Source organism: Mus musculus, chromosome 3 (assembly GCF_000001635.26).
Source record: "Mus musculus strain C57BL/6J chromosome 3, GRCm38.p6 C57BL/6J".
NCBI lineage: Eukaryota > Metazoa > Chordata > Mammalia > Rodentia > Muridae > Mus > Mus musculus.
In genome coordinates this window covers 101,029,554-101,053,600 of record NC_000069.6, presented here as the reverse complement: position 1 = coordinate 101,053,600, position 24,047 = coordinate 101,029,554, and the positions used below count along the sequence as shown (strand labels likewise).

General features: G+C 47.4%; 1 protein-coding gene across 3 annotated transcripts in view; it reads left to right on the top strand.

Annotated features, from left to right (window-relative positions):
• Positions 1–13,371, top strand: part of Ptgfrn (prostaglandin F2 receptor negative regulator) — a 70,516-nt gene extending 57,145 nt beyond the window's left edge. For 2 of the 3 annotated variants that reach the window (XM_017319503.2, XM_006501147.3), the window contains exons 7-9: positions 3,404–3,511; positions 7,852–8,157; positions 10,079–13,371. In XM_017319503.2, the coding sequence (XP_017174992.1) occupies positions 3,404–3,511; positions 7,852–8,157; positions 10,079–10,245 (581 nt within the window). In that variant the 3' untranslated portion in view covers positions 10,246–13,371. The remainder of the gene's footprint in view (positions 1–3,403; positions 3,512–7,851; positions 8,158–10,078) is intronic. The other variant, NM_011197.3, reaches the window with a different exon arrangement.
• Positions 13,372–24,047: the final 10,676 nt, after the last annotated feature.

Here is a 24,047-nt window from a genome sequence, read left to right as displayed (position 1 = left end):
TACATTTACATAGTATTCGATCATTCTTTCAGTTTTGTGGAAGAGGGAAAATATAAAATCCTTTGCATTTCTGGGTTAGGGGTAGATATTGGGTCTATTTCTTAATTCTTTGAATCCCACGATGGCAGCTTTTTACTTCTGGGTTGAATGAATTGCCTAAAACCTGTACCCTTTGTGGAATTGTCATAATCTCTTCCCTCCTTAATTAGAAACTGCCACCTGATTGACCAGCCCAACGCTAGAGCCACAGATTGTCCCCCAGTAAAGAACTGGTTTGAACCCCAAGAGTCTTTGCCTCCTGTACACCAGTAGTCCTCCCCAGGTCTACCATGCTATCATCTAATCTCGAGCCTTGGCCTCTTGTTAGTGAGGTCTGAGTTTCCCAGGGGATCCACTAGATCATGGCTTTCACTGACCCAGGTATCAGGGCGAGCATGAGATTTAAACCCGATGATGTAAGATTCAGCTTTTAAAAAGAATAGCCTTTTTTCTTTTTAATATAGAAATGTGTGAATAGAGTGAAAGGGCTCAGAGGTTAAGAGCACTGGGCACTCTTCCAGAGGACCTGGCATCGATTCCTAGTACCCACACCACAGCTCATGCTGTTTATATAACTCCAATCTCATTGGGTCTGACGCCCTTTCTGGCCTCCATGGGACACATGTAGTGCTCAGACATGCATGCAGGCAAAATGGACACACACTTAATATAAAAAAATAATTAATAAAAAATTGAAATGGAGCCAAGTAGTAGAAAGTAGAGCAATCACACCCCACCCCCCCTCCTTGCCCTATGAAAGACTAATTTAATATGCTCATCTTTCTAGAACTTTCCCTTCAGTGTTATCTTCATGTCTTTGACATCTTGGCTATACATGTGCTTTTATGACCTACTTCCTCCCCCCATAGTGTGAGATAATCGTTTCCCCTGTTACAATAAATGCTAGGTAGACACCAGCCCAGTGACTGCATAGAGCAGCGTCAATTAGCCGTGACCTTTGACTGGAGATGCAGATGGGATGCAGAGTTTGCTTACAGGAAAACGCTGCTCTTAGACGCCTTTTCCTAGGGTGGGGATGGAGTTTGGAATATGGTTGTGTCAATGTTTGTGCTTACAAGTCAAGTGGTCCCTATGCTTTCTGCAGACTAGGAACCCAGGCATCCCTAGTGACTCTGACTGCTCTCTGAATAGTCCAGTCATAGTCTCTGGTCTGCAAAGTTAACCAGACAAATTCCTTCACAAAACAGAATTGCCACAGAAATAGACCATAATGAAAATATTTCTAAATATCCCATTCTTCTGGGATAATGACCATATTAACATCGAGCTATTGATTTCATTAGAAGGAAATCCACTACTGTGAATTGTTTGCTACAATGAAGGCCTTCTTCTCCAGCCCTGTCTGCATAGTGAGACAGAGCACAGACCCTCTCACAAGCCCTGCCTTGGTTCCCACGGCAGCCACCAGTAGGGAATTGGGAGTTATGACTTGTGACCCAGAAGGGTTTTCTTTGGAAATATAAAGAAAAGTGATATTTGTTCAAATTATGCAAGTCTTTCTTCATTGTTTTAAATAAGAAAAATATATAAGTCAGTACTGCATGTCAGTGTTTGGTCACTTGGGTTCTCTCAGAAGGGACCTGAATGCTTTCAAACTTTCAAAGAAAGTCCCGAGCAGATGTGTTTATTACAGAGTCTCTAATCTAAGGGAAAATCTTAATCTACTGTTGAACATGGCCACTGCCACCCTGAGCTGACAGAAATAGCCTTGGCAGCCATTTCCACAGAACTGGCTCAGAGCAGTAAGGCTGGCCCTGACTCTCCACACAGTTTTGGGCAGAGCAGGTCCAGAGTATGAGATACTAAGGGAGCTAGGGCCAGAGCTGAGGCATCTGAAGGAAATGATGTGTTTGTCTTCTGCCTCGTTCATCCCCTGTTCCTGGGACTGCCATCCTGTCGTGTTCTCAGCCCCTGGAGTTAAGTCCCCAGATTTTGTAACGCCCCTACCTCCATAACCAGCCTTTCTTCACCGCTCAAGTTATTCATATCCTTAGTGCTAGGAAAGCCATTTAATGACTTATTATTAGTCATCAGATTGAAGTGAGAACAGAGACAAAGTCACTTCAGCCCATTGCCTTATGACAGTGTGACCTTTCACACACACTCCTGATGGAGTGAGTAGCTTTTTATGGATGCTTTTAAACACACTTTGGGGTACTTTCCCTTTCTGGTAATCTGAACAAGAAAGCAGTGATGTCCCTATTCCTCAAGTAAGCTTTCGCTCAGCTTCTATGAGCTAGATTAGTAGCGCTGGCGATGAATCTGGTGGCATTCTCTTTATAGAGCTGGACACCTATCTATGCTTTCCTGAAAATACAAGTAGAATCTCATAGCACTGATGTCCTAGAACTCTCTTTTCCATTTTCCTGTTCTTGGATTTTAGAAGCTGAGATGATAAGGTTAAGCATTGAGCTGTTGGGATCAGTTTGTCTTGAGCTATGAAATGCCCTTTCCTACGAGGCATCAGAGGTGGGTTTAAAGTGATTGTTAAGTCACTGATATTTTCAGGGGGATGCGAGGCAAAGTCTGTCTCAATGGAGGATGTTGTTCTGTTTTGTTTGATGCTAGTTTATACTAGATGTGCACATACATACATACACATACACACACACGCATATACATGTACATGGTGTGTATGATATGTATATGTATATCTGAATATCAAGGCTTTAGTTTCAATTTTAGCAAAATTGACTCAGAAGTATAGAGCACTCCCATGCACACCCTGCCTTCCCCAACCTGGGTGGTCTTTTAAAGGATGCTCCAAGCTGCCTCAGCTTCCCCTGAAATCCTGGCATTTTCTCAGTGCCCCACCATACTTTATCTAAACATGTCCAGTATTGGTGGGTCTTTCTCCTAACTGGGTTTCAGCCCTTTAACACTGGGGTCTCAGGGTTCTGTCCCCATCAGTATTGCAGAACATACAGAGGCCACTCGCCCAACTGTGACCCAAAGCACACGCGGTCAGCTCCTGACCCTCTGATCTCTACACCACCCTGGCTAGTTTGAACTACACTGAATGTGACAGCAGCCCAAGCTTACCAGCTCGGGGGCGGGGGGCGTGAAGCAAGCATATTCTTCAAGCAAAGCTGTGGTTGTCAAGCAGAGAAAGTTCCATTCAGAGTTAGTCAAGAGTGAATTCAGGTAGATGTTCCTGATCCGACTGTCTCTGCATAGAGAAAGGAGATCTTAGAAGGCCTAGTTCATGGTTTTTTGTTTTTTGTTTTTTTGTAGACCGATTCCCAGAAAAGAGAGCCACATTTAGATGCTCTTGGAGCTTTAGGAATGAATTTTGAGCTTGTGTGAAAGAAGATTATGCATCTTACACATTACTGTCTTCCAGGTCCCACATTTAACGCCTCTGTGCATTCAGACACACCATCCGTCACCCGGGGAGATCTCATCAAATTGTTCTGTATCGTCACTGTGGAAGGAGCTGTGCTGGACCCAGGTACCTCCCTCCATCCTTCCTCCTTCCCCACCCCCGTTGCCTTCTGTAAACGTTCCTCCTGTCGTCTGTCACTGCCACTTGGAGTTTGAACTGTCTGTTGATCTTCACTTGTCTTAGTCAAGGTTTCTGTTACTTCAATGGAGTACTGTGACCCAAAAGCAAATTGGCTAGGAAAGGGTTTATTTGGCTTCACATCTACATTGTAGCTCATCATTGAAGGAAGTCAGGACAGGAACTCAAAACAGGGCAGGAACCTGGATGCAGAGCTGAGACAAAGGTCATGGAGTATCCCTGCTTACTGGCTTGTTCCCTATGGCTTGCTCAGCCTGCTTTCTTGTAGAAGCCATCCTGGGTTCTATAAACAGGAATGGCAACAGCCGCAATGGGCTGGGCCCTCTCCCATCAGTCACTAATTTAAGGACATGCCTTACAGCCTGATCTTCTGGAGGCATGTTCTCAACTGAGGTGCCCTCCTTTCAGATAACTGTAGCTTGTGTCCCGCTGACAAAAGACTAGCCAGCCCATCACTTTCCCTGACTCATTGCTGGCTTGGCTCTGTGAGGCTGTGTATCTGCTGGGAGATTTGAAACACTTTTCAGGACGGTCGGTCAGTAGATCTCTTCCTGGCTTGTTGTGGCCTGGTTAGAAACCCACTCACAGATCCCTCTTCCTGCTCCGTGTCATTCATCCCTTCGGTACACAGACAGAGCAGTTAAAGATGTTGGGGATAGAGCTACGGACGTGCTCAAGATCTACCCCCGAGAGCTTGCACCCGAGGCGGAATACAGAAGTGATGTCATTTATAACTTTTAGGATATCTTTGTAAAGCCTTTCCCATTCTACTGAAGAGGGAACCTTGTGCACACCCGGCCTGTCCCAAGCCATGTCCCCAGTTCTGTGAATCTTCTCTTTACCGAAAAGATTAGCCTTGCCAACAGATGCCTCAGAATCCTGGGCCCATCCCTCATGCATTCTCTGCTTGGTGCCTTAAGCAAGATGACATCCCTCTCTTATTGGCTCCTCTGGTCTTAAAGGCCTTAGGGTGTTGTCCCTGTTGCTGAGCAGGACTTTACCCACCTTTGCCTTTCCCCAACGATTCTGTGAAGAGCCTAGCTTGCTGAGGCCTGCCCTTCTCCCTTCCACCACCCACTGTGACCCTGACACTGCCCAACCCCACCCCATTCCTAGCAAAGTCATACACAAAGCTAGCCAAATTCTGTGAGTTCTCATGTGTTTCTGTGTGTAGACCTCTGGAAGCATGGCCCCAGAAGCAGGCAGCAGGTTGTTCTGTATGAAGGGACAGTGCTAATAACCAAAGATGGGGGACCCTGCAGACCTCACCGGCATCTGGGGGTAAACTACGGGGTAGCCATTATGATGGGAGTGGCTCCCTGGTTCCTTTAGGGCTTCTGTACAGCATGTGAGGCATGAGACGTCATGTAAAGTCGGGCTCTGAAGAGAGCAACTGCTGCTGTACCAAAGCTGCGAGGCGCAGAGGCACAAAGGTACCTTTGAACGTAGAAATGAAGGAAAAGGCAGGAAAGACTGCCAGGGAAAGGCAAGCAAAAACTCCTTAAAAGTTTGCATAGTGCAGTGCTGTTTGAAAGCTCATTTGTGATATACAGATATTAAACCCTCCAAATGCTCTTTCTCAGCAAATTAATAGGTCGCCAGTTGTGCCTTTCATGTAAACCTCTTTTCTCTGATGTAATTGCAAAAGCTATAGGTAGCTGGTATCTTGCAAATCACAATTTTCCAGAACTTTGCACTCTTGCTCTGTGTGGGTGGAAGATTCTGAATAATTAAACACAAATCGTAATTTCTTTCTTTTTCTTTTTTCTTTCTTTTTTTTTTTTTCTCTTTTCATTCATCCCATGGCTCTGAGAGGGAATTCTCAGTGGGAAAGTTGCATAAGTGGGCTGAGAGCCAAGGCACTGTTGTGTCACAGCAGGGTGGGAGCGGCCAAGCGTGGGTGGCACCATGGTCTGAAGCAGAGCAGAGGCAGTGTGAGTCATGGGGGGGAGGGGGGTCTCCAGAGTGTGCTGTGGGGGTGCAAGAGAATGGGGCCCAGTCACTATGCTCGGAGTACTTGGTGCCGAGGGCAGCTAAGGAGCTGGACTTTCCTGTCCTTGCTGCTCAGCCATTGCTCAGAGGCGGAGTGGCTGAGCGTTAAGGGTGTTCCGTAGCCTCTGTGAGGCATTTCACCCAGGTGAGGTGACTTCCGTGTTCTGGAAATGGTCCAGTCGGAACACATCAGCGTCTAGTACCTAACCAGGGTATGTGGTGAGATGGGTGACTCAGTACAGCAGATGCCCACAGGAGGGGCCCATATCCTTGACAAGTACCTCCCACACTTCCTTCTAGCGGCATCTACCTGTCAGCCACGTGTGGAGATGGTGGTGTGTAGCTTTATCACTATCGCTTTTATTATCACTAGTTCCCACTGGGTCCTTCTCGGGGAAACATGTCCATGCTGAGCTTGTAGCCACATGAACCTTTGAACAGAAGTCCTAAAGGAGCCAGGCACCCACCCCAATGTAATGGCTACCCAGTACTTTGCACCCAGATGCTGGGGAGGCCTGCAGGGTCTCTGGTTATTAGCACTGCCCCTTCACACAGGACAAAACCTTCCTGCCTGTCCCCCGGGCCGGGCTTCCAGGAGCCACATACAGAAACACGTGGGCTGGGAGTGGTTCTTGGCAGTCAGTGTTCGCCCACGCTGTTAGTTGGATTTTTTTTTTTTAAGTTTTTAAAGTGTATGTGTGTTTGTCTATGTGTGTCTGTACACTGTCTGTCTGTCTGTCTGTCTGTCTGTCTGTCTGTCTGTCTGTCTGACTGTGGAGGCCAGAAGAGGATAAGAGATCCCTTGGAATTGGAGCTATAAGCAGTTGTGAGCTACCTGACATGAGTGCTGAGAACTGAACCCAGGTTCTGTGAAGAGCAGTGAATGCTCTTAACCACTGAGCTATCTCTCCAGAGCCCTGTTAATTTGCATTGTGCAATAAACTAACATGGCTTGTTCAGGTCATGTGGCCAGTAGGTACTGGGATTCTGGCCCAGGCTAGCCACCTTAGCATCCTATGATGCACAAGAGAATGACGTAATGGCAGCACCTCTATGCTTTATCATTGGTAGCCACTCTAGACTCCCTGAGTTTCCCTGGGTAGCAGAGCCCACTCCGCCCTGGCACTGAGGGGGAATAGGCAGTCCACAGCACCTTCTGCATTCCCACCAAGCTGGTCTCAGAGACTTACCTGCTGAGAATTGTTTATGCTGAGGGGCCCCTGGGGCAGGTGGAGGAGAGAGGGGATCTGCTTTAGTAGTGGAGTTATCATTGGGACCTGTTTGGAAATGCCCACTTTGAGTTGAGCTCCCTTCTGTCTTACATGGGTCTGGATGACATCTGTTTGCCTTAGAATGTGTTTTTGAAGTTATTAATGTACTTTGCCTGAATGAATAACTATTGTTTTTTTGTTGTCCAGCAAAAGCTGACATATAAAAGGTCCCGGGCCAGGGTTGTAGCTCCAATAGAACACTTGCCCAGCACGGCACTGGGTTCAGTCCTCGGTGTTTTTTTTGAAAAAGGAATTTTGCCAAGCAGGTTTAAGATGTGACTGTGTTTCTGGTCCACAGTCCCCACATGCCTTCTGGATGAAACCTGAAGCTCAGTAGCTGGCTTGGGTTGGTCCAGTCAGGGTGGGGATGAGGGTCTGGGTTTAGCATGTGGCCTCAGTTTCCACATTGTGTAAATTAATCCTGTACCATCCTCTTTCTCTTCTGCCCGTTGTCGTTTATTTGAGGCTGTTAGAACCTCAGTTTCACAGAGAACTTCATGATCCACTAGCTTTACTCTCTGGGACTATTAACTGTGTTCAGTTTTCTCAGCTTGATTTTCTTTTTTTTTACCCCTCTTATTTTGAACTTAAATACTTCTACAAGGGGGAAGAAAAAAATAAAACAGCACAAACCACAGTGAACAATAAAATCCAAGCTGTCTACAACTTCAAATCTGGTACAATTTATTTTATGTGCGGTCTTTGGTTCTTCTGCGTGAAGTGCTCGGGGACCCTGCACGCCATGCCCAGCCTTCACACACAGGGCTGTCTGTGGCCCCAGATCTTCTTTCTGTGGTTCTTTAGGGTGGGAGTGGTCAGGCTAGACACACTACTATCTGTAGCTGTGTGACCTTGGCACAGGGGAGGCTGTGATATCATCACAGGCTGCTTGGAGGTTCGTACAGAACAGACCTGGCCAGGAGCGTGTAAGGGTTGCACACACAGGAGCGTGTACATCGTTTCTGCTCACACTCTGACCTCAGCATTTGGCTCCGTAATCCACAGATGACATGGCCTTCGATGTATCCTGGTTTGCGGTACACTCTTTTGGCTTGGACAAGGCTCCCGTCCTCCTCTCCTCCTTGGACCGGAAGGGAGTCGTGACGACAGGCCAGAGGGACTGGAAGAGTACTGTCAGCCTGGAGCGAGTGAGCGTGCTGGAATTCTTGCTGCAAGTGCATGGCTCTGAGGACCAGGACTTTGGCAACTACTACTGTTCTGTGACTCCCTGGGTGAGGTCACCGACAGGTTCCTGGCAGAGGGAAGCCGAGATCCACTCCAGGCCCATCTTTATAACTGTGAAGATGGACGGTGAGCTCTCCCGCTCTGGGTATCTAAGTATCTTCCCGAGTTGTACTGCAGCACATACATTCAGGCTTCTAGAGTTTGGTCCACCTTGTGTTTCCTCTAGGGCCTGGCTCAGGCCAAAGCGGTTTTGCAAGTTGCTGCCTTTGCAGTCCTGGCCTGGTAACACCACTGGGGAAGGACTTTTAGGAGCCTTGGCTCCTCTGTGATTCAGTGGAAGCCCACTTCCCCATATCCTAAGGTGGACATGGCTTCTGAGATGTGGGGGCAGAGAGGTCTCCAGGTGAGGCTGTGGATTAAAGACTGACAGTTCTTGCTTACCTGCTGTTTCTGAGATGTGGTCTCATAAGTCCCAGGGTTGCCTCAGATCCACTGTCTAGCCCAAGGCTGACCTTAAACTCCTGATATTCTCACCTCTACCTCCCATCACCTATTGTTTTATTTCTTGGAAAAGGAAGGCTTCCCGTAGCCTCTAGCAGAGTGGAGACCTCTTGGAACCCTACAGTAGTGTAGTAGAGTGTCTCTACTGACACATACCAAACCTGCCCCACCCAGACCAGCCTAACTAGTCAGACCTCTGTCCCCTACCCCCAGCACCACCCCCACGCCTCCCTGAGCTGGTCCCTAAGAAATGAGTCTGCCCCATGAAAGCTTCCGAGTGCTCGGCTGCTCAGAACAACTGTGTGGAGAGAATGAAGTCCACATGCTTAAGGGTGAGAAGCTTTGTCCGAGGGGGTTTCCCTAGCGGCCATGCAGTCTGAGGAGAGGGACCTTTGAACTCCAGCTCCTCCTTGCTTCGTTTTCCTGTCGGGTGACTTTTTCTGAGGCGTCTACTTATAGTTGTCCCAGATGAGGAGGTCTGTGACTGACCAGAAAAACAATTCCACCCAAGTCCAGTTTGGTGAGCCCGTGAGTGTATAGCATGACGGGCGGATGGGTAGAATCCAGGCAGCGAGAAGACTCCCCAGCCCCCACCCCACTCCGCCATACTCACCAGTAATCACTAACCACATATAGATCCCAGTGGAGGGCAGAGGCCCCGTGAGCCACTTCTCTACCCTCCCCAAATGGAAACATTAGTACATCTGCTCTTGAAAAGGGTCTCATGCACGGAAGTACAGCCAGTCTGGCCAGAGATGGTGACAGCCATGCCCTGCTTGGAGGACAGAGCTCCACATACTTTCTGGTCCACCTCCTGAAAAAAAAAAAACAACCGTGACAGTAGTCTCCCATCCTGCTGTTAGGAAACTTAGATCTTTCCAAACATTAAGGACCTGGCAGAGGCAGGCACCTACCCAGAGCACTGGGGGAGGGAAGGTGGCCCTCCTGGGGGTGAGATCTAAAGTTCTGTCATCTCTGCCCCATTTGCATCTTAAACTCTGCTTGAAGTAACTCCATATGAAAACCCAGATTCACCAAACAAGTAGGGGAGTGATTATTCACTTTGCTCGATAATTTACTATAGTGTTTCTTAAAATAGCGCCTTTAGTACACTTCAGTTATTTGATGCATAGAAATTGATTTATTCAGTCTTTTTTTTTTCTAAAGGATGCATCTGCCGTTCAATGTGCGGTGCCCTTATACTGACTTTTAAAAATCAATCTCCTGCCAAAACCCTAAAAAGAAGTTGACATTCAAAGGCATCAAGTAAAATCTCTTTATTGCGTGCCACCCCCCTACCCGCCACTTACCCAACTCCGCAGAACTGAGTGGGGGACATTTGTTCGTTTCTTCAACAAAGCTGAGCTGCTCCTGTCTGAATCACATGCCAGGTGCAGGGTATGGGGTTTATGAGCTGGGATCTCTGCAGAGATCCGCTGCAGGAGTTGGGGGTGGGGAAGGGGGGGGGGACTAAGGAGTGAGCCAGTGCTCTCTACCCTCCAGCCCCGCACCGCACTAATGCTCCCACTTTCTGTCTTCTGCCCAGTGCTGAACGCCTTCAAGTACCCGCTGCTGATCGGCGTGGGCCTGTCCACAGTCATCGGGCTCCTGTCCTGCCTCATCGGATACTGCAGTTCCCATTGGTGCTGTAAGAAGGAGGTTCGGGAGACGCGTCGGGAGCGCCGCAGGCTCATGTCCATGGAGATGGATTAAGCAGTTGGAGATGGAGGGACAGAGGAACATTGTAGGAGCGGTGGGGGTGAGAAGAGGACTCTGATATTTTTACAACCGAGTGTGTTACACTAAAACCAGTCCTCTCTAATCTCAGGTGGGACTCGGCGCTCTCTCTTTTCTGCATGTCAAGTTCTGAGCGAGGACATGTTTACCAGCACACAGCTCTTCTTCCCACGGCACTTTCTGATATGTAACAATCGAGTGTGTGTTTCCCCCAGCTGCAGCTTTTTAATGGTTAACCCCCCACCCCACCCCCCACCCCCGTCTAATTAGTTTTCTCCTAGCGGCTTATCGATCCTCTGATTTGTGTGTGTTGCTCACTTTTGATTTAGGGATCTCGGTGAGGTAGGGCGAAGGCATTCAGAGTTGGTCATTGTGGGTAAGAGGGTACCGGCCCACCCGAAAGCCAGCATCCACGAGCAGCCAGCATCGGGAGAGCTGCTACCTGCTGCCCTCCACCCTGGCTCAGAGCTGATATAGACCTGTGCCAAGGCAAGCTGTGGCTTTGACTGCCCTGCCCATCCCCCATTGTCAGGGGTTTAAAACTCTATAACTTCTTGGCCCGTAAGCCTTTTGTTTCCCCTCCTTCTCTACCCTCTTCCGTTTTCCGGGTTTGTTTCTGTGAGTGAGGATACGGCAGCCCTGGAGTCTAGAATTCGGCTTTCCACCAAGCACCTTATCTCGCCACCTTAGCCTTAAGAATGAGTATGAAAAAAATCCAGCACCACCTCTGTCCAGGGCAGAAGGTCTGGGAGGAGGAGGAGGAGGAGGACACGGGGGGGGGGGGGGGGGGGAGGAGGGGGGCGGGGGGGGGGGAGGAACTGATGCTCGCCCACCCACGTGCTCGCTCTGGTAGTTCTTAGGCCACTGTGCTCCAGGAACCCCAGGGTGAGTGGGAGCAGAGGGCAGCCGTGCCGCCGAGCCAGGTGCCCTGTCCCTTCATGAGAGGCACTGTCCCTGGTGCCACAGGACCGCCATGGGAGCCACAAAAGTGCCACATTGAGCTTCTTCACAGGAAGGCAGGTTGCTGCCTGCAAGACTGACGGACTTCAAGGAATCAGAAATTGCCTAGAGCAAGCGTGTGTTCTCCATGACCTTTTCAGTCCTTGAAGTCTTTCTAAGCTCCCCGCAGGGGGTAGTGAAGAGGGGTATACTTTGTGAACGTTTGCTTTCCTATTAGAAACATGAAGGGAACCCAGCTATTTAGTGTTATGTGAATGGCCTGTAAAATAGGGTTGAGAGCAGCTGCCTCTGCCTGGCTGGGCCCAGCAGGAACGGGACAGCGGGCAGGCACATCTTCCAGGTCACCAGTGCCTGCTCCATCAGGGCCTCAGCCACACAGATTCTCTCACCTCAGCATAGCCTTCCTGAGCCTCCCCTGAGTACTGAGGCTCACCACCCAGCTGGTACCCTCGCCCTGCCTTCTGCCTCTGAAGGATTTAACATTGTTGTCTTCCAAGGGGGGACGGGGAGAAGAGTCCTTTCTCTTAAGCAATAAAGTAATCCGAAAACATGGCCATCACGTGCAGCTCTAGTCAACACGGACCAGGATGCGCTGAGCCCCCACCCCCACCCCCGCCTTCTCTCCATGTGGCCCACGGTGGCTTTTGTATTTTCCACCCAATTTCCTCTGCTTGTTTTGAGCCCACCTTGGGGGCTGCTCGTGTAATGAGATTTTGAGAAGGTAGCTCTAGCCCAGGTGGGGTCCAGGTTTAGAGTCAGTAGCAGATGCACCCCACACAAGCAAGAGAGGCCAGAGAAAGGGGAGGCTTGGCAGACACGGTTGGTCTACATGTCGCTTTCTTGTTGCTAGCTCAGACGTGAGGCACAGGTGACTGTACAAACAGGAATTAGGGGAGAGAACCAGGTGTTAGGAGCAGCCTTCGAGCCTGTGCCATTACTGAAGAAGATTCAGGGTCTTGGCAGTACAGCCCTCCTTAGGAGGATGAGAGAGACTTAGCCTGGGGTGAGATGAGCCCTAGATGTACATAAAGCCACAGTGGTCCACGTGGGTACTGGATGATGAGATGAGTGATCGGACCTACCTTTCCCTTTCGTCTGATGTTGAGATTTGAACCTGAGTTGTGGAGGCCATGCCCAAACCCCCATGTTGCTTAGGGTTGGGAGAGGGGCCAGAAACCTCAGGACCTAGTTCCTTTTGGGAATCTTACCATGCTGGGGTGTGTGTCTTGTTAAGTGTGGTCAAACACTCTTGATGTACCAAATAGTGCTCCCCATGAAGCGCTCTTCCTGAGGCCCCCACCCTGCAACACTGCTCTGGGGGAGGGAGAGGCCGAGCCAGGCCTTGGCACATGAAATTGCACTTCTTAAAGAGAAAACTTTATAGAAGGTTGGGTATTTTTCCTAATCACAAAAATCTCCCGCTGAAAGAACCTAAGCTACATTCAGATTGAAGCCTCGAAAATTACTTTAAATTGTTTACTTTACGATGTTTACACACACGGCTCACTTTTTTAGAAAAATAAGAAAACTGCAAACTCTGGCTTTTTAACAACTTTTCAGATTTTTTCATGCATGGGATATGCTGGCCCCTGACTCACCAGCTGGATTAATCCTCATTTAGAAATGTCCCGAGATGTGGATATGTGTGTCTTCCCCCTCCCAGCCACATGCCCAGACCTCTGTCTGTTTCTCTGGTGGCTTTTGCCTCCTGCTTTGCAGACCGCCTGCAGCCATGATTTTGTTACGGCATCCATGAGCCAAAGACTGCGCTTCGGAGCAGGAACTGTAAGCAATACTACACAACTTGCTACTTTTGGGGGGAATTTTTTTTTTAACTTCACTCATGACAACAGAGGAAGAAAGGAATTGAGGTTTAGGTAAGTTCTCTTCCACTGTGTGACCAGATTCTCGGTGACACACAATTGTGCAGATCACTAGGAGAAGGAGGTTGGGTTTCTTTTCTAGTGTGTAACACGAGGATCTGCAGAATTTCCCATAGACAAAGAGAAGGTCTTGTGTATTTTTGTCCCTATCCAAGGTTATACAAACTAATTGTGTTGTTTTATACTGTGCCCACAAATATTATGCAATGCACCATTTGTTTTTGTCTTTATTTTATTAAAGGAAGTTTAATTTAAATCAGACTTGTGTGAGGAAGTTGATAGCGGCTTCTGTGGGCCTCCTCTCACCAGGAGGAGGGAGTGTGGCTGATTCCAGTTGCAATGTCAGTACCTTCAATCTCTTCAAATCCTGTAAAAACACTCTCAGGCTACAGAGTGATCCAGTCAGTAAAGTCCCTGCCTTGCAAGTCCAGGAACCTGAACACAATCGTCCGAACCATGGGGTGTTTATGAGGGGAAGGTAGGGGAGCTGGAGAAACAACTCGGTGGGCAAAAGCTCTGGCTGGTCTTGCAGAGGACCCTAGTTCAAGTCCTCCTTTCTCCATGGTGGTTTATAACCATCTGTAACTCCAGTTCTCAGGGAGCTGATGCCTTCTTCAGACCTGTTTGGACATGAGGTATGCATGTGGCACACATACAGACATGCAGGCAAACATTCAGTATATGTACTGGCTGGTTTTGGGTGTCAACTTGACACAGCTGGAGTTATCACAGAGAAAGGAGCTTCAGTTGGGGAAGTGCCTCCATGAGATCCAGCTGTGGGGCATTTTCTCAATTAGTGATCAAGGGGGAAAGGCCTCTTGTGGGTGGGACCATCTCTGGGCTGGTAGAGCAGGCTGAGCAAGTCAGGGGAAGCAAGCCAGTAAGTAACATTCCTCCATGGCCTCTGCATCAGCTCCTGCTTCCTGACCTGCTTGAGTTCCAGTCCTGACTTCCTTTGGTGATGAACAGCAGTATGGAAGTGTAAGCTGAATAAACCCTTTCCTCCGCAACTGCTTCTTGGACATGATGTTTGTGCAGGAATAGAAACCCTGACTAAGACAGTATACATGTGTGTATACATACATATATGTATATACATGTATATGTGTATGCATGTATATATACACATATATGTATGTATATATACACATATGTGTATGTATATACATATATATGTGTATATATGTGTGTGTGTAGATAGAGATAGAGATTGGGTGGGGCATAGTGGCACACACAATTCCAGTACTAAGGAAGTAGTGGGAACAAACAGGTGGTTTCCATCCAGTCTATTGAGAGAAACTGTCTCAAAAAAAAAAAAAAAAAAAGGTGGACAACAGTAGAGTTGGTTCTTGCCTACACACATACACACGCACATACACGCACGCATACACACGCAAACATTGTAGATTTTGACCTACAATTAAACAGCTGCATTTTGTAAAGTCCATTGGGGTTCTCTAGAGGAACAGAACTTACAGAATGAAACATACATACATAATACATACATACACACATATGGAACTTATTAGAGTGGCTTACAGGTTGTGGTTCAGCTATTCCAACAACAGCTGTCTACAAACAGTAGATCTAAGGATCTGGTAGTTGTTCAGTGCACAAGGCTGGATGTCTCAGTTGTTACTACAGTATATGATGGAATCCCAAAGAAGTAGGCTCTAATGCCAGGGAAGGAATGAAATTAGCAGCAACACCAGACTTCTTTCCTCCTTGTCCTTTGTATAAGCTGCCACCAGAAGTTGTAGCCCAACTCAGAAGACCCATGTTAAAAGTGGGTATTCCCATCTCAAATGATTTAATTATGACAGCCAGCCCTCATGGGTGCACCCAGCCCTCATGGATGCACCCAGCTGCTTAGTTTTCCTTAGTTCCAGATGCAGTCAGGTTGACAACCTCTAAGAGCAACCAGCATATCCGTGATGAGTTTCCCAGCAAGCAGAAAGGTAGGGGCTGGCATCCTGTTGCTCAGGGTCCTCTTGGTCCCCTGTTGAATTCCCATGACCTTTAGAGGTCTCCTTTCAGGAAAGAGAAGTTAGACACCATCCCTTTCTGTAGAGGAGGAAACACACACCGAAGCTCAGTGACCAGACTGGGACCGGAACAGGTGGTTTTTCTGACAGTTCAGAAGTCCAACTCTGAAATCCACCAGCCCCTGCGACATAAAAACCACACTGCAGACCTGGGTGGGAGCAAGTGCCAACAACTCCTCCCACATTGTTCCAGCTCAGCAGACTCCTGTAGCCCACCCACCCCCCCAAGACTGGCTGACACTCCTCCTAGCCTTGCTTTCTCCCTGTATTTCTGTGTCTCATTTTACAACCGCCTCATGTGAGTTATCCAGATGGAGTGTGTATCCCAGCCACTTACACCCTATGGTTTAATGCTTGGCTGTCAAAATGGCCTGCCATTCCCTTCCCTTCAGTCCAAACACTGATGCAGGCAGCGCCTGGCTTGGGAGATCCTCTACTGTTACTGAAATGATTCCTTTCTCGATGTCAAAGCAAAACGAATGTTCTCACACACCTACGGTGTGCTCAGGCACTGCTGAGGCTGGCTACCTGCCACAGGCCTGCTCCTGGGCTTTTCCTCACCCTGGCAGCTGCAGAAGTCTTGCTAACCAGTTGACTTGGATTTCTCCGGGTTCCAGGGATCGACCATTGATTGGGTCTAAGAGGTTTCCTGACAAATGTTCTGATAGTCTAATAGAGCCATAAGGATTGGGGCATTCACTGCCGTGGCCCCAGACGCAGTCTCGCTTTTGAATTGTAGGGATAGTCCCTACACTGGAACAGTGTGCTCTCAATGAGACTTTTGAGTTACCCCAAGGAGCTCCAGCCAGGGTCCTGAATGGCAGACACTCTGCTTCCTGTAACTACAGGCCAGCGTTCATCTGACTCTGAAGTAAAAGCTGTGCAATGATCTCGGTGTGGCAGGGCCACCACAGAGCAGTGGCTGGCCCTGGGAAGATGATAGTACTCACAGATGGCATCCAGACAACACACACTTGCATCGCCTTAGAGGCCATGTGGACGACACCCACATCAGTGAGGAGAAAGTGTGCAAAATGTCTGGCTCTAACTGTGGTGTAGGGCAGGAGGAGGGTGGTCCTGAGTGTACAATACTAGAAATGGGATAGCCCTGAGCTGGTGACATGCTTCAATACTGTGTTCTTTGCTTCTCTGGTCAACTCAGAGAAATTAGCAAGACTTCAAATGTTAAAACATCATCTGAAAGGAAAACAGCATGGTGAACACACTCACTGCATGGAGTGTGGGGCCAGAGGAGGCCCTGCTCCACCTGCTTATCTGAATCCCCCTGTCCTGTGCATTCTCCAACCTACTGGACCAAAAGCATGGGTTACTATGGCTACCTAGAGTCCTTTGATGGTTGGTGAAGCAATGGAATGTGGAAGTCTTGAGTGTTTTCAAAGCATGTTGATAAAACTGGATATCCATATGCAAGAGAATAAAGTTGGACCTCACATCATATACAAACATTGTACCAAACAGGTAAAAACCCAAAAAAGGTAAGATGAAAGCTATTTTTAAAAAGAAAGGAAGGAGAAAAATGTGTGTGTGTGTGGTGGGGAAATGTTCAGAACTTAGGATTTGATAATTATTTATTGAGTGTGACACCAAAAGCATAAGTAGCAAGATCGAGAATAGGCAAATAGAGCCATATCAAACATTAAAATGTTCCTGTGTCAAACAAAGTGACAGTGAAAGGGAGAAAATATTTACAAATCATATACGTAATACAGGCTAATATCCAAACCGTAAGAAACTTGATTAAAAAAAAAAAGGGAAAGGACTTGCATAGAAAAACATAAAGGATACATACAAATAAGAAGATACTTGGTATCACTGCCCATAAGAGAAATACAAGTCAGAGCCACCAGGAGATGTCATCTGATATGCATTAGGATGTCCACTCGAGAAGGCTGTGCCCGGTGCTATCCATGTGCAAGAATGCAGGCAAGAGGCTAACGGAGTGGGTCAGGGGTTAAGGGTACTTGCTGTTCTTGCAGAGGACCCAGTTTCCAACACCCACATTAGATGGCTCACAACCGCCTGAATCTACAGCTCAAGGGATCCAACGCCCTTTTCTGACCTCCAAGAGCACGCATGTATGGCACATGTGCACACACACACACATACATGAAAATTTTTAAAATGCAAGAAAAATTGGAATGAGCCATGCTGCTGTAGATATAATGTAGAGCCATTATGCAAAATAGTATGGAGGTTCTTCAAGAGGTTAAAAATAGACCTGCCAGATGAGTTAGCAATCCCACTTCTGGGAATATGTCCTAAAGAAAATCTGTCCTTAAAGCAGTGCCTCCAAGAGACACATATGCTCAATATATTCACAATAGCCAATAGCAAGTTAAATTTCCATCAGCAGATGGATGTGTAAACAAAATGTATGTACACACAGTGGAATATTGTTTAACCTTTACAAAGAAAATTCTAGGCTGGGGAGATGGCTTAGTCGGGGGAAGTATATACCATGCAAGCATGAAGTCCTGATCCCCAACGCCCTTGTGTTGTAATCCCAGCACTGGGGCTGAAGCAACCGACCCCATGTAAGTGAGAGACTTTGCCTCACAAAAACAAGGCAGAAAGTAAACAAAGAAGACCCTAATGCCTGCCTCTTGCTTCCATGTTCATGTTTATTCAAAGACAGGTACATGAAGACTCCTCCCCCACACATATACCAAAATGCAAAGATAGGAAGATGATAGATACATAGGCAGACAGATAGATAGGTAATAGATCAATAGATGATAGACATAGATGATAAATGATAGATCGATTAGGTGATTGATGGTAGACATGATAGATGATTAATAGGTGATAGGTATTCTTGAGCATAGATAGATAGATAAATACCCTTGAGCATGCTGTAACATGAATGAAACTTAGTGATGTCATACCTAGTGGTATAAGCTAGTCACAGGAACCATTTTACTGGATTCTGCATACAGAGCCTCTAAAGCAGTCAGAAAGCAGGGTCCCGAAAGGTAGAAAGGTGATGGCTAAGAGCCAGGAGAGAGAAACCGAAGAATTCCAGAGTCACAGGGTAAAAAGGTTCAAGCTCTGCTGATTGACTACTGCGAAACCAAAACCGAAGTTGTATATCTTACACTGTACAGGCTGCGTAAGCACAGTGCATGCCACTAGAATTTAGTGACAGGCAGGACGACTGTGGAAGAGTTAGGCGGATGTAAAAGCATGGAAGGGCTCAGCGTTCCCATGGCACCACAGATGTTATCAGGGTCTTCCATTTTAAAGAAAAGGCATTACTGGCCTTCATTATACAAGACAGTAGATTCTAGACAAGTTGGTTTGGGGGACATACCCTTGTAATCATGGAACTTGGGAGGCTGAGGCAGAAGTGTTGCTATGAGTTAGTTCAAGGTCAAGCCTGGGCTACATAGTGAGTTTAAGGCTGGCCTGTGCTCTGCCACCCCCAGTGTAGCTTGAAACTAGGGGGAAAAGCAGGGTGCTTAGGGTTGACAAGGTGGCTTAGGAGGTTAAAAGCACTTGCTGCCAAGCCGGACTACCAAATTCAGTCCACAGAACCCACAGTGCAAGCAGCAAACGGCTACACGTGTGCTGCAGCGCGTGTGCATCCCACCCACATACACACAATTATATTCAAATAATCTCTAAAGCTGCCTATGCAGTACAAAGGACGCTTTAACTTTGCAGACTACGTCACAACAGATGGGTGTTTATCTCTCAGGGTGGGTACCGGAGCTTCCTGGCCCCATCCCTTCCTCCCTATTTAGGGCCTATTCTGAGTCTTCTCTAAACTGTGCATCAAAGTTGCTGGTCAACCAGGAAGTTTATGGAGTCGCCCTTTCCTGGCGAATGTTCACTTAGCAAGAAAGGACCCAGGAATCCCTGCTGTGGCTCCTTCCTTTCTTCTTGCATCCCTGTCCCCATTCTTCTGTGCCAAGCCCTGTGCTTTGCCCATAGAAATTCAATTCATACTTTTCCTCACGTTGAGAACTTCTTCAGCCTTAGTAAACTTACGGATGGGGTCAGGGCAGCAAGCAGTCAGGCAGGGCAAAGTGGCTGGGAGCAAGACCGGATGGCATCCCCTACGACAGGCCCAGGATGCGATGGGGTCACTCGAGCCTTGCTCTCTTCCTTGGAGTCAGGGAAGAGTTCACTGAGGTCACTGTAGTCCATTCTTGTGGGGTGACTGCTGTTCTGAACAGGTAGCCTCAGTTTACCTGACATCAGTGAGTCTGGACCTAGGGGCAGACCCCTTCCAGTGGAGAAGGGGCCACAGTGGTTATCAGCTTACTCCTAGCCTGTTGGGCTGGTTGTTTTTTAGATTCTAAAAGCCACTCACCGTTCTACACTTGGCCTTCTGTAGCAACAAAGGTAGGTGTGTGGAACCGAGAAGACACTTGTCTAAGGGTTTCTTTTGCTGTGATAAAACACCATGATCAGAAACAATTTGGGTAGGAAAGAATTTCTATCAGCTTACAACTCTCAGGTCACACTCCATTACTGAGAGAAATCAGGACAGGAACCCAGAGGCCGGAACTGATGCAGAGGCCACAGAGGAGTGCCGTTGACTGATCTGCTTCTTCCCCACAAAGGGTGGGGCCTTCCCACATCAATCATCAGTTAGGAAAATGCACCACAGGCCTGTCTAGACAAGCGTTTTCCCAATCAAGGCTCCTGCTTCCAGAATGACTCTAGCTTGTGTCAAGTTGATATAACTTTCTAACACACCAGCCACTTTCTAACCTTGTGGGTTTCTTTCTATAGATCAGCCAAGGACTGGGAGCCTCAATTCGCTTGGCTGTAAAGTGGGACCAGCAATGCCTGCTTAACTGCCACTTTAGTCTGTGAAGCTGCCTTGCTTTAAGTTAAGGAAAGGTCCCTGCTTGTTTCTGGGCCCTAGTTGTGTATGATCCGAGACCATAATGCTCTCTTTCTGTGCCTCTGTGGAACTAATAGTGAGGTGTGTCAGCCTGAGGAAATATCGATCTCTTTTATCTGCCTTGCAGGAACTGAGACAGGTCTTTCTTCTAGTGCATTCTAAGCATCCCTGTCCTCTCCCTTCCATGCTTTGGGAGAAACTACATCTTACATTCTTTCAACAGCTGCCATACAATGATTCCCAAAGCAACAGAATAGCTGTCTTTTTGTCTCCTTCTCTCTCTCTCTCTCTTTTTTTTTCTTTTCTTTGACAACAGAAAGCTTTTCCCCCCCTCCCTCCAGAAAAGAAGCAACTTCACCCCATCAGTGCTCAATTCTGGCAGAAATGGAGGCAACTAAAATAGATAGAGAAAAAAAAATATTTTGGCAAGAGCCAGGAATTTGAAGTTGTGCAGCATTTACTGGGTCAGATACATTGCAGGGCTGCAGAAACCCTGTGCTATTGGCAGCATGGTCCATGCTTCTTATTTCTAAGACCGTTCTCTCTTTACTGCACCTGACAGAGGCACTGACACTCTGAATTTTAAATCTTCCCCCTTTTCTGCGTCATTTTGCTGCTCCCTTCAACAAAGAGTTAGCACCTGTTAGTTAACTCATCGCTTACGTTTGGATTTACCCAATTCCTGGAGCAATGATCCATTCGCCCCAGATAGGGAACCATTGACAGACCAAAGCAAACAATACCACCAAAGTCGCCAGGCGTGGTGGCACACGCCTTTCATCCCAGCACTCGGGAGGCAGAGGCAGGCGGATTTCTGAGTTCGAGGCCAGCCTGGTCTACAAAGTGAGTTCCAGGACAGCCAGGGCTATACAGAGAAACCCTGTCTTGAAAAAAACAAACAAACAAACAAACAAACAAACAACCACCAAATTCCATGCAGTGAACCAGTGAGTTTACTGAGGCTTCTTGGGTAAGGGTGCAGGTGCAGAGATGACTCAAAGGCAGCTTTCACTGAAAACGCACCCCAACGTGGTGACAGCCCATGAACACTAGAAACCTGGAGTTCTCTGAAAAACCTACAGGAAGCTTAACAGATCAGAGATTCTCCTTTCCTTAGCATCCTTGCTGCTTATATAATCTTGGGGAAGAGGAGAGGACTTGTGAATGTGGTAAGTATTAGGGACTTTCTGAGACTTGGGAGTGGTTTACTTCCGGAGTCTTAAGGAGCCTCCCTCTAGGATGGAATATTTCTACTAGGTCTATGGAACCCTTTATGTGAAAATACTAAGACATGTAGCAAAGCATTGAGTTGTCCAACCCAAGGTCATCCTAGGCCATTAGTCTTCCCATCACCTGACACATTAGTGGAGCCACCCAGATAACCCATCGGTAAAACAAATATTTTGCCACTGAAGCCACCAAGTCTTATGGCTGTTTGTTACACAGTAGCAACTAGATGATACAGTGTACTTGTCTAAAATATTAATACCAGAAGGTGGCCTTATGACAGCTCTAGCCAAAATAGCGAACAGATTTCTGCATTTTAACTTGTGCTAATACTATAATTACAGACTTGGAGGATGAGTTTGAAATCTAAGCCGTAAGTGGCCTGCCCATTCGTGCTCTCCCACACAGCCAGCATGCCCCTGCCTGTCTTTGGGATTTTACTACTTACTGGAATCTCCCTTCCGATGCTGTCTTACCTACTGGAGTCACACTGGATCTGCAAGGATCTACTCCAAAGCAAGTGTTTTCTCCATGATGTTGGTGGCCATCCCTGCCTCTCTGTCCATTCATTCCTAGGGTTTTTCTTGCCCTGCCAAGCAATGGACCCCCCCCCCCCCAGACCTGCTTCCTCCTGTGGCTTCAGTTGTTTGCTAACGTGGATTCCAGGCTCCCGAGGGGTGGAGCTTCCTTGCCCTTCCTTTGCCCTCCAGATCTCACACAGAACTTTGAAGAGGGAAGTCCAGAAGCTTTTGCAAAAGCACTTGCAGTTAACTGGCTTCAGAGAGCTAATTTTTTTAAGAGACAACAGCTAGTGAATTTAACCAGAGGGGAGAATGGTTCAGGCGAGTAGGTGTGTAAATAGATAAAGAATAGATGGTTGGATTAAATACCATTTCCTCCTTTGCAGATGTGCCCCCAATCTGTGATCATCCCACTAAGGAAATAAAGTTTACCTTAAAATACCTTTGTCCTGAAGGTTTTCTTTAACCACTCACTCTCCCAAACAAGACATGTCCTCTACCTCCTGCAACTGTGGCCATCTCCTAGGGGACCTCCCCTACTTTCCCAGCATGACAGTGTGTCATGTTCTCTCCTGTTCACTTCCATCAGGTCCCACTGTCTTGAACAGAGAGGAGAGACTGCACTTTACCATGAGGCTCTCTGACATTTGGTATCTTGTCTTGCAGAGGTGCCTGCAAGGACCTGATGTTTCATCTCTCCGTCCTGCCATTCTTTTAGATGGCCTAATTCAGGAACTCATCATTGGTGAAACAAACAGCTGCAAAAGCCTGTGACCTTTTCTTTACAGCCTTGACTACCTCCCCCACTTTCCAATAATAATATGAATCCAGTTAATCATATGAAACTTTGTTTCCAGGGGGGGGGGGCATGCTGTGTTTCTGCTAAAACTCCCCTGATAGTTCCTCTGTTCTTCAAAATTAAAGCCAGGCTGGCTTTTACAGCCCACTAAGATCTGTTCCAGACAAGCTCTAGACTCTCTTTCTTCATACCAGCCCCAAGTGTCATCAACAGGAAGAGACAGTCAGCAACCCCTATCTACTAGGCTAGAGTATTTCCCAACTGTGCCTGATGCGCTTCTTTTTTTTTTCCCTCTAGTTGTCTCTTTGGCCCAGTACAATCCATCCTGACCTCCCCTCCTGTGCACCAACTTCTTTCTCTGCCTTTATATGTCCCATAGTATGTAAACACATTGTATTGGTGGTCATCTGATTAAAAAGGCATTTCCTGAGGATAAAGGAAAGGTTATGAATATCTTTGTATATGTGCAAGTTGTACCACAACACCAGACATGGGACGACAAAAAAAAAAAGACTGTATGTATGTATGTATGTATGTATGTATGTATGTATGTATGTATGAATGGGATGGATGGATGGATGGATGGATGGATGGATAGATGGCTGGGGTGGGTGGGTGAATGGATGGATGGATATTTGGGTGGATGGAGTGGGTGGGTGAATGGATGGATGGTGAATGGATGAATGCATGGATAAATGGATGAATGGTAGATGGATAGATGGATGGACAGAACAAGCAAGAATCTGCCTGTTACTGTGCCCTGAAACAGACTAAATTATTCCTAATCTGCCTAGGTCTGTGCTGTACCAGATCGCAGAGTCTGAGGCAGTGTCCTCAGGGATGTGATTTTGTCTTCTAGGTCTCGACCACTCAGTTACCCCGGGTTCAGTGCCAGTAGCTGCATGGAGGCACACTTCTGCTATCCTTGATCTCCAGACCCACCCTGGGAAGATAAACATCAACTCAGAGTCTGCTGGTGGTGATGATGGGAGGTGATAGCCATTGAACACTACTGTGGACCAAATACTGTTCTAAGTGCTTAAACCAATGACATTTTTTTTTTTGCAATCCTGGGGGTGGTGGTATCACACAGCTGATAACAGACTACACCCCACACTTCAGACAGCCTGCCTCTGGGACCTCCCATTTTTATACCTCATGGGGCCCCCCGAGTTCATGGATTCCAGGGGCTCCTCTCATGCTTCCTCCCTCAAGAAGGGAGCAGAACATTTCTCGATTTTTTCATTCACTCAGATTTCTGAAATTCCTTCCTCTTTAGGCAGGAGGAGCCCCAGGGTCTCCTTCATCTGTATGGGTTTCCTTCACCGTGAAGATAACTCCTTACTTCATACCCAAGTCTAAGTGACTGTAAATGCAGCCACCTTTGCTTTCTGCAAAGGTCTCTCAGTGGGCTGAAAACCACACCATAGCTTCCTCTTTACCTTTGCTGTGGCAGCACTGAATTTT